This window comes from Halichoerus grypus, chromosome 8 (assembly GCF_964656455.1).
Source record: "Halichoerus grypus chromosome 8, mHalGry1.hap1.1, whole genome shotgun sequence".
NCBI classification, from domain to species: domain Eukaryota; kingdom Metazoa; phylum Chordata; class Mammalia; order Carnivora; family Phocidae; genus Halichoerus; species Halichoerus grypus.
In genome coordinates, this window is record NC_135719.1 from 101,852,858 (window position 1) to 101,872,490 (window position 19,633).

A 19,633-nucleotide genomic window follows, 5' to 3' on the forward strand; every position below is an offset into this window, starting at 1 on the left:
CCGCCGTCTATCCTCCCAAATATCGCCTGGGATTCACTTCTCCGCACGTCCTACCTTCCAGAAAGTGGTCGCTTTTCTGTTCAGAGAGTTGTTGCTATTCTTTTCTTCGATCTCCTGTTGAGTCCGTAGGTGTTCAGAATGGTTTGATCCCTATCCAGCTGAATTCCTGGGACCAGAGGAAATCCAGGTCTCCTACTCCTCCGCCATCTTGCTCCACCCCCTTCTTCTTCTTTTTTTTTTAATCCAAGTATTTGTCAATGGGTGAACTGAAGCGTCCATGGCCTTTTCGGTCTGGTCACTCTCCTCACCTCCCGGCAGAGACTAGATTTACATTTTTATTTATTTATTTATTTATTTTTTGAGAGAGAAAGAGAGAGAGCACACATGCGCGCTTATGTGAGGGTATGGGGGAGAGGCCAGAGGGAGAGGAGAGAGGGAGAGAGAGAATCCCAAGCAGGCTCCATGCCCAGTGGGGAGCCCAATGCAGGGCTTGACCTCATGACCCTGAGATCATGACCTGAGCTGAAATCAAGAATCAGAAGCTTAACCGACTGAGCCACCCAGGTGCCCCAGATTTTCATTTTTAAATGATCAGGCAGATGTTTGGGGTAATAAAGCATGGCAGACTGTTATTCCAATATTACAATATTCCATGGAGAGAGAATGAAAGTTTTGTGATCTAGTTGGACTTGTGTATATCAGGCCTGTGTGCAGTATATCACCTGTGGTATGACATAAAACCACTGATAAGATTTTATCTATGAAAAACCAACATTCTCTATGGCTGTAAGAACTAAATTGTCCATGTGCTGCTATTTGAGAGTTTCTATCAGTTTGGCCTACAAAATACATTTGATATTAACAAATTAAGTACGTTCATAATGTAGAATTACTGAAGCATTCCTTGTTGCAACATGAATTTTTAGGACAGATATAAATACAAAATAGCTATTTTAGGGGGAGAAATAAGCAACACAGTCAAGTAACCAAAGGCAGGAAGGAGATCTTTAAAAAGGAGCTAAACTGCATGTTATTTGGTCATTATCAACTACATCAGGTGAATCCAGAATACAGGATTTGCAAGAAAGTCTGTTTGTTTCTTAAATACTTTTTAAGAGAACTGATTCAGATGGTCTAAGCAGCAGAGTTATGAGCACAGCCACCACAGAGAAAGCCTGTCTTATATAGCACAGTAAAGGCTAATATTCATATACAAGGAAGTATCAGTACTGAAATGTTCAAATTAAAAAGTTGTTTCCTCATAAAAGAATGGAGGAAGAAAAAGAAGGAAGAGAAAATAAAAGTTACTTTTACAAAGCAGAATGTGATTAGCTATTAGTTTGAGAGCTCTCATAAGATGGTTTTTTAGAGAAGCTAACATAGAAACTAGAAACAGATTCAAAAGAATGAATGAAATGTTTCATTGTGCTTGTTTAATAAACAAATTCCTAATTATTTTTACAGTATAATTTTCCCCCCAAATTTGGACAGGTCCAATGTGTACATGTCTAAGAGATCAGACCCACCTATAGGTAAGAAATGGCTATACAGTGCTACCTCAGTATCTGTAGAAGTTATCATGTTTCACAAGATTCTAGAGAAAAAGATGTTTTCTAAATTTTAACAACATACACATTCTAGGCAACCTATGAAATAGGAGAAGATATTTGCAAATGACATACCTGATAAAGGGTTAGTATCCAAAATATATAAAGAATTTATAAAACTCAACACCCAAAAAACAAATAATCCAATTCAAAAATGGGCAGAAAACAGACATTTTTCCAAATAAGACATATAGATGGCCAACAGACACATGAAAAGATGCTCATCATCATTTATTATCAGGGAAATGTAAATCAAAACCACAATGTGATATCATCTCATATCCATCAGAATGCCTAAATTCAAAAACACAAGAAACAACAAGTGTTGGCGAGGATGTGGAGAAAAAGGAATACTCATGCACTGTTGGTGGGAATGCAAACTGGTACAGCCACGGTGTGAAACAATATGGAGGTTCCTTGGAAAGTTAAAAATAGAACTACTTTATGACCCAGCAATCAAACTACTGGCAATTTACCCAAAAATAAGAACACTAATACAAAATGATACCTGCACCCCTATGTTTATAGCAGCATTATTTATGATAACCAAGATATAGAAGCAGTCCAAGTATCCATCAACTGATGAATGGATGAAGAAGATGTGGTATATATACACAATGGAATACTACTCAGCTATAAAAAAGGATGAAATCTTGCCATTTACCAGGACATGAATAGAGCTACAGAGTATGCTAAGTGAAATGTCAGTCAGAAAAAGACAAATACTGTATGATTTCACTCATATGTGGAATTTAAGAAACAAAACAAATAATAGGAAAAAAACTAAGAGAAATCAACAGACTTTTCATTATAGAGAACAAACAGATGGTTACCAGAGGGAGGTAAGTGGGGGGATGGGTTAAAAAGGTAACGGTCATTAAGGAGGGCACTTGTTGTGATGAGCAACAGGTGATATATGGAAGTGTTGAATTACTATATTGTACACCTAAAACTAATATTATACTATATGTTAACTAACTGGAAGTAAAATAAAAACCTAAAAAAACAACATAACATATTCTAAAAAAACATTGACAATAGAAAAAAAATGGTAGCTGATCATTTATCTGATTTCTAAACCTTAGAGGCACCCAAGCAACTAAATACCGCTAACAAATATTTTGTTAATTTTCTAAATAAGAAAATAAATAATATTAGTAAAAACTGAAGGATGAATTATAGTATTGCAGAATGTATGGGAAAACTATGATCCTCTCTGTTAACAGAAAGCAGTTGATGCTGTAATGTTCTGAGTCAGGAGAGGGTCAGATCAAAACAGGCTGTCATGATAGTCTCAGTATGCAAGAATGATTTTCAGAGATTTATATCTTGGTAAGTCCCAGCTGTTCTATACCTTCAAATAGCAATATAAGTATATATGATGTGTTCAGATGTTTTTGTAAAATCATGCATTCTTCCATAGTTAATATCTAAACATTGGCAATTATATTAATAGAAAGAGGTGAGGACTCAGACATTACAAGTAAATGGTTTACTATAATATAAGGAAATATATTTAATGGTGAAAAATGAGATGCTGGGAAATTTACAGATTCAGGATGACCTTCTGGTATTACAGAGTTGAGATGTGAAACATACATTTATCTTTAATATTTTGAAGTAGAATATTCATAATATATAAAATTTAGTTGTAAATTGTCCTATTACAGTCACATGATATCTCAAAGGTACAGATAACATGGTCAAATCTCTATCTTATTATCTATATCTTTTTAAAATTGTTATTCATGGTCACAATTATTTTGAATATTTTCCATAGACATTTTTTTAATTAAAATTTTTTTCTTTGTTAATTAGGTTTGTATTCCTTTCTAGTCACCAGCAAAGCTTTATAGTATTGGCACACAAATATTCTTACAAATTTCAGTGTCTTCCTCAAGAATTACTAATTCTCCACTCTTGATATATATTATAGACGAATATTTCAGATCACATTCAACTCCATGTAAAATGACTCATTAGATATTTTAGTTTTTACATAATTAAGGCTCTATTATTAAGTCAAAACCCAAAATGAACAAAAGACATCAGAGACTTTTTCCTAAAACCAAAGCTAAATGGATTTCAAGTAGATTTCTTCATTCCTTTAAAATGTATTTGCCATTGCAAATAGGAAACTCAAAATCTCTCCCTTAAAGAAATATTTTCCACAAAAAACAAAGCAGTCAGCAAATGTAAAATTATGTACTTTATAGTGAATCCTAGGTAAACCTATGTATAAAGAAATACAAGTTAGGATACATTGATTTATTTTTTTTCAAATGCTAACATTTTAAATTTAACTACCACATAAAAAATTAACAAATTACCTTTTTCTATTTGAGTTATCTCATCTTTCAGTCAAGAACATACTGTTTTTTAAAAGGTCAGAGTTGGAGAGACTCTTTTCAAATAGACATAATATTGCATGCTACCTGAATTAGGAACATATTCTAGCAGAATGGGGTATAAATACTTTAATTCCTACCTGGGTAAAGAAGGGTTCATAAATCTCAACTCCTTTATCAGATCCTTGTAGTAATACCTCCTGACCACGTCTCCAGCTATACCGAACAGGTGGATTGGAATTGGCCACACACCGGAGGAACACTGTTCTCTCATAGTAAAATTGTTCTTTAGCTTCACCTATACTTTGATGAACAGTTACTACTGGGTCATCCAAATCTAAAAAATAAAAAATAAAAACAACCAAATGACACTGTTATGCATTACATGGCTTTTACAGGTATTACACATATAAAACCTAACCAAAGGTGCATTTTCATAATTGATTTTATTGCATATCACTAGATTCATTTTTTTAATTTAGTTTATTGAACTTGTTTAGAGAAAGTTCCAATGATAGGCAGTAAAGACAAATAACAGATGCTTCTTAAGATCTCTGCTAGTTGAGATAGTACAAATGACTGCATATTTCCAACAGAGCTCCATGAGAGAGATCAGAATCCAAGACCCTCCAATTCAAGAGATTAGCCGAAACAATGAAACATAGTGACAGGGAAATAAATACCAAGCAGCTCAACTGACTCCCTTAACATACTTCTTTTCCAAACATTTATAACTGATATAGTTAAAGCAATCAAAGGATTATGTTTACAAATTATTATCTTTATAGTAAGAAAATATGATCTTATACTGGGTTAAGTTTTTCCTTCATCTCAGATTTTATTTCCCAGATTATATTTGCTAATTTGAAATGTGCTAATAGAGGGTAGTGTTAAAAGGCATTAACGTTTCTACTACTGGATATGGGAACCATATTTTTGCCATCTTACATGCATTCTAAAGAAGGGATATATACCATAGTGTTTACTAAACATTTTCTGGAAAAAAAAATACATAAATATCTTGGGCTTTGTATGAACATGAGTTCATAGAGTCTTTCTCTCAACTACCTGATCCTACCACTGCAGTGTGAAAGCAGTCAAAGACAGTAAGTAAACGAATGGATGATGGATGTTGCTGAGTCCCAGTAAAACTATTCACAGATGCAGGAGCCTCAGCCAGACTTGCCTCATGGGCCATAGCCCGCCATAGATTGCCAATCCCTGATTTACCATATTCCAGGTTCTTTCATTAAGAGAAAAAGAAATTAAGAAGTGAACTTGCCTTAAAACAACTGTATTGTATATTTGAAAGTTGCTAAGAGAGTAGATCTTAAAAGTTGTCATCATGGGGAAAAAAAACAAACCATCGGTACCCATGCATGGTGATAGATGTTAACTGAACCTACTGTGGTGATCATTTTGCAATATGTACAAATATCGAATGATCATGTTGTACACCTGAAACTAATGTCAATTATAGCTCAACAAAAAAAAAATGGGAGAAAATAAAACAAAAACAACAAGCTCTTGGTTCCATGTGCTAATATAAACTTAGTATATAGTTATTAAGTGTGATTTAACATTTGCTGTATTTAAATATTAATTTCACCCAGCTTTGCCTCTTTTGGCTTTGTAACTGAAAGATTACTTAACCTTTGTGGTCTTTAATTTCCTTATCGATAAAATGGGAATAATAATGGTACCATACTATTAGGGCTGTTGGAGAATTAAATGAGCTAGTCCTTAAAGCCTTAGGCACATAGTAAATGCTCAATAAAAGTTAGCTATTATTATTATTACTATTATCATTACTGGGGTTTCATTTAGAATTCCATTAATTCTACATTGTTTTCTTACCTTTATCCTACCAATTCATAATGCACTCAGCTCTCATTTTAAGTAGATAAAAGTGTCATTTTGTCATTTGTTCAGGCTAGCTATTTTTTCTACATGACCAATATTTTCATGTGAACACTGAAGAGAAGCTACAATATTATATAAACATAAGAATAGTGGGATGTGTGAGCATATGCTATGCTAAATATTTAAAAGGCACTGTTCTTTAGAAAAGATTCTTTGTGATGCATTAAAATAATAAAATAATAGTGAAATAATAAATAAAATAAATAAAATAGTAAAAAGTGAAGTAATAGCTGCCCTAAGGAATCAAAGAACAGAATCCTAAATGTCCCCAGGTTTAAAAAAGGTTTTTTCCAAATGTGACAGCCCTACTTAAATTTCTAGTTTTGCAACATTGAGTTTTTTCTCCCAACATCAGAATCTTTTCACAGCTACCTCAAAGGCCTCTAATTATAGTAGTATAAATTTACAGAACAACTACCGCTTTGTTGGTAAAGTTTAAGGAAATTTCAGTTTCAATTCATTCTAGTAGCTGTGCAAGGATATGTGCTATCTGGTTTTAATCGTCAGTGTATTTAGGGATACCAGCATCATTATCATGAAACATTTAAAGGTCTTTAAAATCTATCAAATATTCGCTTACTTGATTAGTCCTTCACATACAAATCAAATCCTAAAGAAGATTGATCAGCTGAATTCAACCTTAGAGACTTGAAAAAACAGGTATTGCGAGTTGATGGTAAACTTTTTTTTTCTTATTCAAAACATAATTTCTTTTAGTCATAGTCTCATTTTTAGAAGATATGAGCTGTGTTCTGTTGTAAAAACAAAATTCTGAAGCCAGAAAGTTTAGAAACAAAACAGAATTGGATGGTGATCAGTGTAACAATGATGACTGTACTTGGATTCCAAATAGTTAATATTATTGTACTTTAAAACATCCATTTACTGATGTATACCTAGCTCTTTCCTTGTCGGGTGGTGGTGTCAATAGATTCAGTCAGGAATAGACCAAACCTGAACAAACATTTAAACATGCTCTTCTCTGATCTATGCAAGTTTTGGGTCACTGGCCTTCTGAGAATCCAATCCTGTGACAATGGCTTACTGAACATTGTATTGGCAGAATTATCTGTTGGATTCACCCATGTTTAGGAATTTCTACTTCACAAAGCTCCTAAATGATACCTTTTTTTGGATTTAAAAACAAACATGACAAAGACAAGATATCTTCTCGAAAAGTCAAATAATGGCATGCATAAAAAATATATTTTATGTGTGTGTGGATGTGTACACACACACATATACACTTATATAGTTTAATATACATACATATACATCACTTAAAACAGTATATATGTTTAATATAAATTCTATATAGTATTACTGAATATGTGTATTTACCATAGGTCAGTTTTCTTGGAAAAGAGACTCTAAGACAGAGTTATGTGTGCAGGAAGTGTATTGGGAAGTACCTTCTAGATCAACACTCCAAGTGAAAGACTGAGGATTGTTGAGGAGGATAGTTGAGCTACAGCGCAGTTGCAACAAAGGTCTCGGTAGCTTTAGAGAAGTCATGGAGCTGTAATATTTCCACAGAACTGTCCTGCCCTAAGGCAAGGGAACTAAGCCTTAGACACCACCCCCTCCCCCATCAACTGGTCCTTGCCTGTGTGCTATTCCTCCCTAGGGGGCATGACCTTGGGAGGGACAGCTCTGTTGGTTTAGGGTAATTTCTAAAGAAGGATTTAGCTGATAAGCCATTAGTTGCTCAGTAGCTAAAGGAATGAGTCCTGCAGTACCAAAGAAGGGATCTGGCTGGTGCTCTATAGCATCTGCTTAAATCCGCTTTCTAGGTAAGATAATTCACTCTATCTGGGAAAAGCTACTCCAGGATAGTTAATCACCTTTCCTGGGAAAACTGTCAAAAGAAACTGTGGTGAGATGATATTCATCATCTCTTTCTACTATTACCATTCTAAATTGCTCCCATCCTGGGCTAGTACATCTTTTGACATAAGTAGGTCACCTAGTGAAGTTACCAGACCTTTGTCACTGAGGATTTTGAGCCCCAGGTCACCAGGTTCTTCTTAAGCCATGACTGATGCACTTATCTGTTTACCACCAAAATTGGTCAGGAGACCACCAAGAAATGATACAGTGGATCATCATCACCATATTATATACTGTCTCACTCTGTAACAGTAGTCCTACCTCCAGCCGATCATATGGGCCAGTTAACTCCCTCCAGGCTGGTGATTCCTCTTATCTCCTATTTCCTAACACAGGAAGCCTCACATAAATGAGTAGCAGCCATGGCTTAAAGATTAATGGGGCTCTTGCTGTATCACTTAATAGAAGCTTTTTCCTCTTCTGAGAACTAGGACTTCTAAACTGGCAGAGCCCAGAGTTGCAGGAAGGGAACACAGATTCCCCAAGTGGGTCACTGAATGTGATGGTGGTAAGTAGGGTCACTCCTTGGTTTTGAACCTATGTATTCTACAGGAAAAAAAAAAAAAAAAAAAGCATTATATAATAATGTTCATTGATTTAGAATGCACACTGTATCTCGGAGCATAGCACTCCTTCCTTACCAGCTATTGTCCCACTGAAACTCAGTTGCCCCTTCCAAAGGCCATTCAATCACTCTAGTAAGTTGGCATTTTTTGGTGATAAAGAATATATGACCAGAGAATCCTCTGGCAATGTTCCCAATACTCTATCTTCACTGCTGCAAAGCGTGCTTCTCATTCCATGAGTGGTTAAGATGGGATCATGTGTTAAGAATAAACCATTCTCAAAGCCCTTGGATAGTGCTGCTGCTGACTCAGGTCAGCATAAACATCCATACCCAGAATATATGTCATATTCAGTTAAACTGATGCACTATCATTTTCAGGGGAAAAAAGGTCTAACTAATATAACCAACTTGCTACCAAGGGACTGGTTGGAATTTTGAAGGATAGTACTTTTACGGTGTCAAGTGTTGGTCTCTGTTGCTGCCAGGTTAGATAGTCAATGGTGGTGGTAGATACATCAACCTTCATGGGAGAGGACCCATGGTTCATGTTTATGCATAACCTCCATCCCTACCATTATGACAATTCTATTCATGAGCCTGTTGTGCTATTTATGATTAGCTAGCGACGAAGCTGGTTGTTATCAACTGCTTGCGCTACTCTGTCTACTTCATTGTTTTGTGCTTCTGTGGTGGGTATTTTTTGGTCCTCAATAATATGTACTCCCATAGGTCCATCAATATACTCGAACAGATCTCTTTTCACACGAAGTGGTTGACCAGGGACACCACCCAAACCAAAGTTCTGCCCTCTGGAAAGGTGTTCCCTCATTCCTCTCAGGGACATCCCAGAATGGGGCTCTAGTGAAGTAGCAGTCCAGTTTTTGGCTTGCATACATATACTGAGCTGAACCATCATAAAAGAAGCTTAGCCTTTTTTCTTCACCATCAACTTATAAGTGATCCACTCTGTGGCCGGAGATGACCTGAGAAAAAGGAACTGGTAAAACATTGATAGATGCCATGAGGATCTGGGCACCTCCTTGTACAGCTTTCTGAAGGGTGGGAATTGTGAGATAAAATAATTTGTGCTTTACTTTGGAGGGGATATCCGGGTAAGATACATACAACAGGATCTCTAAAATTTTACTAATACTGTGGACCCCGAATCTTCATAAGCTTATTCCAATCCTATGGATTATGCATGTCTTACCAAGATATCTAATGTACTTGCCAATTCCTGTTTATTTGGATGGATGAACATGATCTCATTGATACAGTGGACCAATAACAAGTTCAATAGAATGTTCAGATGGTCCATATGTCTTTGGACTATGCTATGAAAAGATGTGTGAGAGTTCATTTAGCTTTAGAGCAAGACTGCAAATATATACTATTGTCTGTCTCAAGTGAATGCAAATGATTTATGATCTTCTTTCCTATCAGAAATGAAAACAAACACATTAAGTATGTTACTGGGCACATAGTATGTATCTGAGGCCATGTTATTCTACTCTAGCAAAAATAGCTGATCTGGTATAAGCTGCAATGATGGCACTGCTTGGATGAGTTTGTGGTAGTCCATTATCTTCCTCTAGGATCTCTCTGGTTTCATCAGGAGACAACGTTGTCAATAAATGGAATACACGATATGGACTGCCACCAGAACATCTTTTAAGATTTTAAGGGTGACATTAATTTCTACTATTTCCCCTGGGATATAATACTGTATTCAATAAATCTCAGCTGAAAGTGGGGAAGTTCCAGAGGCTTCAACTTGGCCTTCTCACTAGGATAGCTCTTACCCCAAAAGCCAAGGAATCAATATGGAGGCTCTGACAACTAACAAATATGTCCATTCCAATTACACAATTGGAGACAAGCTAAATGACAACAGGGTGGATCTGTGGATTGGTAGACCCAATGTGAGCCAGCCATAGGCCACAATTCCATTTATTACCTGGCACCTATATGCCCAACTCTAATAATATAAGGGGGCATGATAATTTTGTAGAATCTTAGGTATCAAAGACAATTTAGATCCTTTGTACCACAGTCCTCAAAGTGTTTCACAAGTTTGCTTTTCCTAGAAAATGGTTATTTAAGTGGATATAGGTTCTTTAAACAAAGAATTTGGAGAATCATTACCATATACACTTGCTATGGTATTGCAGGGTTCTTTCTAGTGACTCAGTCTCCCCTTCAGTCAGAGTTCAAGGTATGAAAATTACCTTAAGTGCAGCAATTGGGAAAGGAATAATAATTTTTTTAAAAATTATGTGACGATATTCAGCTTCCTGATCATCCATCTGATTTCTTTAATAGTGTAGACTGGATAATACCCTTGTTGACTGTCCACTTATTTTGCCCTGTGGGATGCTATGTTTTATTGTCTATCTCCAGAGCTCTCTGTGAGTCTAGAGCCCTTGATGTATTTTAACTAGCTACTCATTAAGATAACTGTGCTCAACCTTGCTTGTGACAACTAAGCAATGCCACCTAGATTCTATTATGTTGAGATCTTGGCATTCCCATTCCTATCAGAGACCTCAATTCTGTATTAGCATCTCCTACCATCAACATTTGCCTACAGAGAACAGTCACCTCTGAGCTTCTCAATGATGCTTGATCTCAGTCATCAGCACATTCTTATTGCTTTAGAGGGTCCTCAAAACCTTTACACAGAAGAAAGTGAGTGACTTTTCTGGACTCTAACTGGTATATTCACTCTAGCATGTTCGCATATCTGAGTCTTTTGACACTCTTTCTACTGTAAGCACAGCAGCTCTGGAATTAATACTTCTTTTAGTGAAAATGCTTGCTTTCCTCAAGCTTCCAACAGCTATCTAGCAGCAGCAACTCTCTCCTGCTCTCCTTCCCAAGGTGTTAAATAACTTGGGAGAATACTATCATATCAATAAACTCTTATTCTCCATCCCAACTTGATATTATTCTCCATCCCCAATCTTATTCAATCTTATTCTCCATCCCACTTGATTCAGCAGCCTCAGGATCCAATTTCATACATACTCTCCCAACTCCTGCCAGTAGATATTGGCTAGGGTCTGCCGCTCATTTGAAGCATAGTCCCTTTCCAACCTTAGAGACACAGCATTTCTGTGGCTGTGTGATGTCATCTATTGACCCTATATATTGAGCTGGAGGCCAGGAATGGAAGTGAGAGTATATACTCAGAGGGGTATTACCATAAAAGGAAGAAGTTTCTGAATCATCTTTAAGCAAGATGGACATGATAGCCCTTAACTGGGAGGAAAAGACCACTTCTGCAGGCCCAGAAGGTTTATGGAGAACTAGGTTTCAAGGTATCTAAGATCACTAACCCAAATGTACTCTACCCCCCAAGTCAGAGTTCCATTTGTTCTCAACCAAGGTTCAGAAAGTGGCTTAGCTGATTTGTCAGGGCTAAAGATTCAAATTTCTGTAAAGCTCTGCTATGCTTTTAAATAAATCCTTATTATCAGCTTTTACGACCTCCGGCTAAAGAAGATGAGAGTCTCTTTATATCCTGTGAAAGAGACCTTCTTATTCTCACACATAACCTTCAACTCATGATTATTCACACTCAGCCTTTCATTCTTTTTCTCCATTGCATGAATAGAACCCAGCAGAAACTGATTCGATTGTCCTTATAATTATTGTTTTCCCCTGAATTCTTCAAAAGCCAAAGATACTGAACTCATAGTGCATTACTTTCTACTAGTACCTATCTTTGTTCACCATCAGTGAAGATTTTAACAATTTCACCACTACAGCATTCAAGAGATATCAGTGGTCCACCTACTACTAGAAATGTGGTCCTGTTTGTCAGCCAGTTAGTGGACTGATGGGTGATCTATTTGTAACATTCTGTCTTAGAGTCTACTTCTGAGACCATATAGAATGATTCCTTGAAAATGTGATTCTTTGGTGAAGACATGCATTCAGGAAACTTACTGAAGAGTGCCCTCAGGACCAATTCTTGTGGTGGTTTGAAAAAAAAAAAGTAGGAAAGATTAGGCAGTGAGAGGAGTTAAACTGTGATGCATCACTACAAAGTCTCCAGATGATCCAGAAGGAGCTCTAAGAGTTGGGATGGACTTCCAGAGTTGTTTTGCAGAGTTGTTCTATAAAGGACACTGATCAGTCACTAGGTTAGGGCTTCCCTGGTGAGAAGGCTTGACCTTGGGTAGCTCTTTCAAGCTGAGGATAATTTCATGAGAGGGATTCACTTGAAAGTCAACATCTTTCAACATGCCCAGGATTTAGACAGAGTACTTGCTATACAGTTTTATCCAAGGACCTTGAGGTTATCATTTCTAATTTTCTTCAGTCTTTATATATAGTTCAAGTAATATAAGATCTCTACATTTATTTAATATTCAGTTTTCACACTAAATAGCTTTGATAATATTACTGTACTACTTTCTGTTATTGTTGATATTTCATCTGCAATGATTTCTTCTCTTTAAAATAAATTTTTTTTAATTTTATAAGCTGAGTATGTGAACTTCAAACACATAGAGATGGTATTCATTGACAAATACAAAATATTCTTTTATGTTAAAAAGAATATGATTTTTATTATTTAAGAGAGGCCCAAACTCTTCACATTTAGTGGTTTATATAAACCACTGATATGATTTGATATATGAATATTTGCTTTGAATACATTTTAGTAACATAACATAGTTTTCCATAACATATATCTATGTGCACATAAGATCCATATCTTAATCATGTTTGTATTCCTACAACCTGACATAATGGACATAAGTACTCAATAATGATCTAATGTATTAATGTAAAGAAGATTGATCTGTAGCTAACATGATCAATGTCAATTTTCAGCAAGGCTACCCACACATACAATAAAGTTATCTAAGGAAAATTAGTTTCTTCCCATATATAGAATCACGACCCCTGTCTAACTGAAATAATTTTCTAGAAACTTTCTTTTTGGCTGATTAAACATGTCAGAAACTGCCAAATTAAAGTCATATATATATTTATGATGATATAAGCTACCTTTCTTAACCCTAGAAACTTACATGAACTGAATTGGGTGACTGATTAAATACAGGGCTGAGTGAAAGGAGGGAGTTTAGGAAGGACTTGGCTTGGGCAGGTGAGTAGACAGTGCATTAACAGAAATATGAAATGTAAAGTAAACCTGTTCCTGGCCAGAGGAGGCAGGGGAGATTATGAAAGTTGAAGAAGTTGTTTTTGCTTAAATCATACTAAATTTAAATCATGCTGAAGCACATATTGCTCTCCTAGTTACAAAGTACATAAGCTGTGTGCAGAATACGAAGTCTGGGCTACAGATACGGATTTCTGAGTCATCAATATGCTGTGTGAGGGATGAGACCTTTCACGGAGTGTGCAGAATGAAGAGACGGAAGGTCCAAGGAAAGAGCTCTGGGTAACACTAAGTGGAGGAAAAAAGAAGAGAAACGTTAGGGAAAAAACTGAAGAAAAAATGATGAGAAAAGTATAGACAAAACAAATCAATGGGAAACAAAATAAATGAAAAAGTAATTCCACTGCCATAGAGGAGTTGGAAACCAGAATAAATGGTGAAAAGAGATCAAGGTAAGAATAGAACTGAAAAGTGACTTTAAGTTTGGCAAGAAATAGGTCACTGGTGGCAATCACCATAGTTCTGTCAGAGGAGTAAAAGACTCAATAGTCATTTTCCTGTGCCCTAAGCAATGAAAGCCAGTGAAAATATGGAGAGATTCATAGATATAATCCTTTCAAGAAACTTGGCTTTGGCAAGAAAGAGTTAGAGAGGAGCTAGAGGATAGCATGTGATCATAAGAGTCCTGCTCTGTTTTCATTGTTTTGTTTTCCTCTAAGCTAAGAGATATATATTTAAGTCCAAATAAGGAAGAGCCAATAATTTATAAGGAGAAAAAAAATAAGACAATAGGGAACTTTATGAAAATGGTCAATATTTGAACCAGCTATTTTATATGTATAATTACATGGATTTTTAAAAAAGATTTTATTTATTTATTTGACAGGGAGAGAGAGAGAGAGAGAGAGCAAGCACGAGGTGGGGAAGGGGCAGAGGGAGAGGGAGAAGCAGACTCCCTACTGAGGAGGGAGCCCAATGCGGGTCTCGATCCCAGGACCCTGGGATCATGACCTAAGCTGAAGGCAGACACTTAACCAACTGAGCCACCCAGGCACCCCTAGTTACATGAATTCTTATAACTCAAATCATTTAAGACTTATCAGTAGTATATCTCTGTTTTTAGGAGGTGTTCACCCAAGCTTCCAATCTTTTAAATTAGAAAACTTGGAATTATTTTTGACCCCTCCTTATTTTTTTTATAAAGGCATAGATTTTCTACTTTAAAAAAATCCAAAAGTAGTGCTTAAATATTCGATAGTCCTGTTTGAGATAAGGTTCACTAAATCATGGGAGCATTTGTTTAGTTTACTCTCAAATTGGGATACTGTAGTGACATAAAAGAGTTAACTCATCTCCCAGCATGCATGGGCACAATTAATCTACGTGCTTATGGTTAATCAGTTATTAACTGCAACTGAAGTCATGGGGTGTACTTACAAGTTAAAGAATCAATTAATCTCAAAAATAATCACAGCAGAGGCATGTTTTCCACAGGGCTTTAGTCTACCATTTGGTCCAATTTTTCTGTCTTTAATCTTTGAATTAAACCGAATGAATCTGAAAACCCAGATGGCAAAGACACACTAAATACTGTACTGGATGTCATCTTCCCCTCTGGGAAGTTCTAGAAATCTTAAGAATCCTATACAAAAAAAAAAAAAAAAAAAAAAATCTCACTATGTTTTCTCAAGGAATATAACCACTCAATACTCTTGGAGGCACTAAAGCTAGTCAAGTATATTATTTCTCACTTTCTGGGTAAGAATTTATGTTACTATTATAACTATAGGATGAATGTACAGAACAATAAATAATGTTAACTAACCTGAATAAAATTAAGTTGCCTTGAAGCTATACAAAAAATAAACTTATTAAATAATATTATTTAATAATTAGACATATCAATAATCAAGCACAATGTACTTCATTATAAACAAAGTATTAATGTCAATGATTTGCAGCACTCTCTGCAGATATCAATACAAAGGCACTGTTTTCTTAGATAAATCTATAAGAAATTTTGTGCAAGTATTGATGACAAGAAAAGTTTCATATCTTTTCCTACATAGTGCTTTCTGTACAATGACTAATTTTATCTGATAACCCATAAAAGAAAACAGACAAAAAATGAGTACTTGACACCAAATTCTCAAAATGGGACATTTATAAGAGTGAAGCTATCTATAATATTTAGCCTCATTCTTGTCTGAAATTTTGTTCTTACAGATCTACTTACACAGATTATATTGCATCTTCTATAATTTTTAAATTTTATTAATTTTTTAATTTTAATTTCAGTATAGTTAACATACAGTGCTATATTAGTTTCAGGTATGCAATATAATGACTCAATAATTCTAGACATTGTTCAATGCTCATCATGATTAAGTGTACTCTTTAATTCCCTTAACCTATTTCATCCATATCCCCACTCACCTTCCCTTCAGTAATCACCAGTTTGTTCCCTACAGTTAAAAATCTGTCTCTTGGTTTGTCTCTTTCTCTTTTTTTCTTTGTTAATTTGTTTTGTTTCTTAAATTCCACGTATGAGTGAGATCATATGATATTTGTCTTTCTTTGACTGACTTATTTCGCTTAGCATTATATTCTCTAGCTCCATCCATGTTGTTGCAAATAGCACAATTTTATTCTTTTTTATGGCTAATATTCCTGTGTGTGTGTGTGTGTGTGTGTGTGTGTGTGTGTGTAAAACCTCTTCTTTATCCATTAATCTATTGATGGACACACGGGCTGCTTCCATAATTTGGCTATTGTAAATAATGCTGTAATAAACATAGGGGTGCATGTATCCTTTTGAATTAGTGTTTTTGTTTTCCTCTAAGCTAAGAGATATATATTTAAGTCCAAATAAGGAAGGGCCAAGAATTTATAAGGAGAAAAAGATAAGACAATAGGGAACTTTATGAAAATGATCAATATTTGAACTAGCTATTTTAATGGTATAATTACATGGATTTTAAAAAAAGAATTACTGTATTATGGATCACTTCCTTTATGTTTGTTATTAATTACTTGAAGTGTTTGGTTGCTCCCATGTTAGGTGCATAAATATTTATAATTGTTATATCTTCTTGTTCAATTGTGCCTTCATGATTATATAGCGCCTTCTTTGCCTCTTGTTACAGTCTTTCTTTTAAAGTCTACTTTGTCCCATATAAATATTGCTATCCTGGCTTTCTTTTCACATCCATTTGCATGATAAATGCTTTTCCAACCCTTCATTTTCAATCTGCATGTGTCTTTAAGTCTGAAATGTGTCTCTCGTAGGGAGTACATAGATGGGTCCTGTTATCTATTTTGTCATCCTATGTCTTTTGATTGGAGTGTTTAGTCCATTTACATTCAAAGTAATTATTGATAGGTATGGATTTATTGTCATTTTCTTACTTGTTTTATAGTTGTTTTTGGTTTCTCTATTCCCTTCTCCTCTTGCTCTCTTCTCTCACAACTAGTTGTCTTTCTTTAGTGATATATTGGATTCCTTTCTCATTATTTTCTGCATATCTATTACTGGTTTTTGGTTTGGAATTACCATGTGGTTTCTATGTAACATCTTCTGTATACAAGTCTATATGAAATTGATGGTCGCTTAAGTTTGAACCCATTTGTTACTCCTCTCCCCCCTACATTTTAGATATATGCTGTCATACTTTATATCCTTTTATTTTGTGAGTCTTTTCACTGATTTTAACAGATATACTTAGTTTTACTGCTTTTCTGCTTCCTACTTTCCCTACTCTTGCTTATGGTCTTTCCTTTCCACTCAGAGTCCTGTTTAACATTTCTTGCAGGGTTGGTTTAGTGGTTACGAATTCCTTTAATCTTATCTGGGAAACTATCTATCCTTCTATTCTGAATAACAGCCTTGCTGGACAGAATATTCTTAGTCACAGATTGTTTCATTTCAGCACTTTGCATTTATCATGCCACTTTCTTCTGGCCTGAAAAGTTTCTGATGAAAAATTAACTGATAGCCTTATGGGGTTTTCCTTGTATGTAAATGCTTTTTTTCTCTTGCTGCTTTTAAAATTCTCTAACACTACTTTTTGCCATCTTTTTTTTTTTTTTTTAAATATTTTATTTATTTATTTGAGAGAGACAGAGATAGTGAGAGAGAGCTCGAGCAGGAAGGAGGGGGAGAAGCAGGCTTCCCGTGGAGCAGGGAGCCCGATGCGGGGCTCGATCCCAGGACCCCGGGATCATGACCTGAGCCGAAGGCAGAGGCTTAACCATCTGAGCCACCCAGGCGCCCCTACTTTTTGCCATCTTAATTACTACTTAGACCTACTTGGATTAATTTTATTGGAGGATCTCTGTGCCCCCTGGATCTGGATTTGTTTCTTTCCCTGGATTGAGCAAGTTTTAAGCTGTTATTTCTTCAAATAAATTTTCCACCCCCTTGTCTTTCCAAATATTCTAGAACTTTTTTCCTAGTCCATATATATATATATATTTTAATATTTTATATTTTATAATTTATCTGCAAAATTATTTTTTTGTAAACTTAAAGTTTACATCAATAATTTTATTTTATTTTCTTAGACCATTTCCTAGAAATTGAAGACAATCTAAAGAAAATAGTTCAAACAAGCATCTATATCTAGATCCTAATTTTAGTTGAAATTATTTTAATTTTCTCTTTGTCATTTAGGCAAAATTTAAATTGAATATTCTTGATTTGAGCAGTTTCTTTTCTACTTCTGATTTAGAGATTTGTTTTAAAATTAGGAAGGGCTGTAAAAATGTATTAAATGTTTTTAAACATCTATTGGTAATGTGTTTATACATTTTTAGATAATGAGACACCTTTGTATTCCTTTAATAGATTTTTTTTGGGTAATATTTGTTGCACTTTTATTATACTGGTTAATTTATTTGTTAAATTTTATCTAAAATTTTTGCATTCACTGCCATAAAAATGTATCTATAATTCTCTCTTTCTTTTGTTCACTGGAACAAAAGAAATCTAGATTGGATAACTAATTTAATTTCACGATTATAAGAAAATATCTCTACTTAATGAATATGGTTTTGTATTCTCAGTACATTTTTCAATAAATTGTACTATCTATGCTAACAAAATCATTAATGCTAATATAAACCTAATGTCTATGGAAAACAAAATCCTAATATATAGTGTCATATAATTCTTTTGTTTTTCTCCATTATTTAGCTTTTCAAGAACTGAGTGTGAAAATGTACACTTTAATAATAAATTAAACTTTTAATTATAATTTAGTGAATTGTGCGGAAAATTTCATAAATATATTTTCCATATGACAATATATTTTGCATAAATTAACAAGATAAATAGGCCAGATAGCATTCTTGTCCCCAAAGATAGATATTTAGATATTTATAAACAATATTAATGAAGAAGTACCTCAATTCACCAAGCCTACATAAAGGGGACAGGTGTGTCCAAGTCAAAATTTTATACTCTTTTGGTAAAAAATATTTGCAAGTAATAATGAATATTGATGAAATATTATGAACTCTTCCCTTAAACACATTTTCCCCCTTAACAGCTATCTATCATACATAATAAAAACATAAGGAAAAGTACAAGAAATGAAGTAAAAATAAATCCATAAATAAATCCAGTCTTAGTTAATCTGGATATATTTCCTTCCAGTCCAAAAATCATATTGCATATAACTTATATCATGAGCATTTTCTTATGATATCATATATTTTTCATTCACTCTATCTCTCCCTCATTCATTCATTCAACTGCAATTTAATCAGCATCTAATATGTTCCAGGCACTACTCTAGGCACTGAGTTTTCAATAGAAGGAAAGAAAGGAAGGAAAGAGGGATGGAAGGAAGGAGAGAGAATAGAAAGGAGGGAAGGAGGTAAGGAAGAATTATATTCTAGTGAAATAAACAAACATTGGCCTAATATAGTTTGACTTTATTCTTTGTAATGAAAACAGAGGCTCTATAATGACAAATATGCAAATCCTAACAGGAAGACTGAGTTGGGGCTAACTAGGAAAGAAGAGGGCACAATTTTGAGGAGTCAAAGACCTCAGAAATTGGGTTTCTTTTTTTTTTTTTTTTTTTTAGAAATTGTGTTTCTTATATTATGGTTCTCAGATTTGGGATCTTTAAGTATCTGTAAAAACAGGTAAATT

General features: G+C 34.8%; 1 protein-coding gene across 3 annotated transcripts in view; it reads right to left on the minus strand.

Moving 5' to 3' along the window:
• The window catches only part of MDGA2 (MAM domain containing glycosylphosphatidylinositol anchor 2), a 797,037-nt gene that overhangs the window by 300,882 nt on the left and 476,522 nt on the right, over positions 1 to 19,633 (minus strand). For all 3 annotated transcript variants that reach the window (XM_078053641.1, XM_078053640.1, XM_078053642.1), the window contains one exon: positions 4,096 to 4,292. In XM_078053641.1, the coding sequence (XP_077909767.1) occupies positions 4,096 to 4,292 (197 nt within the window). The remainder of the gene's footprint in view (positions 1 to 4,095; positions 4,293 to 19,633) is intronic.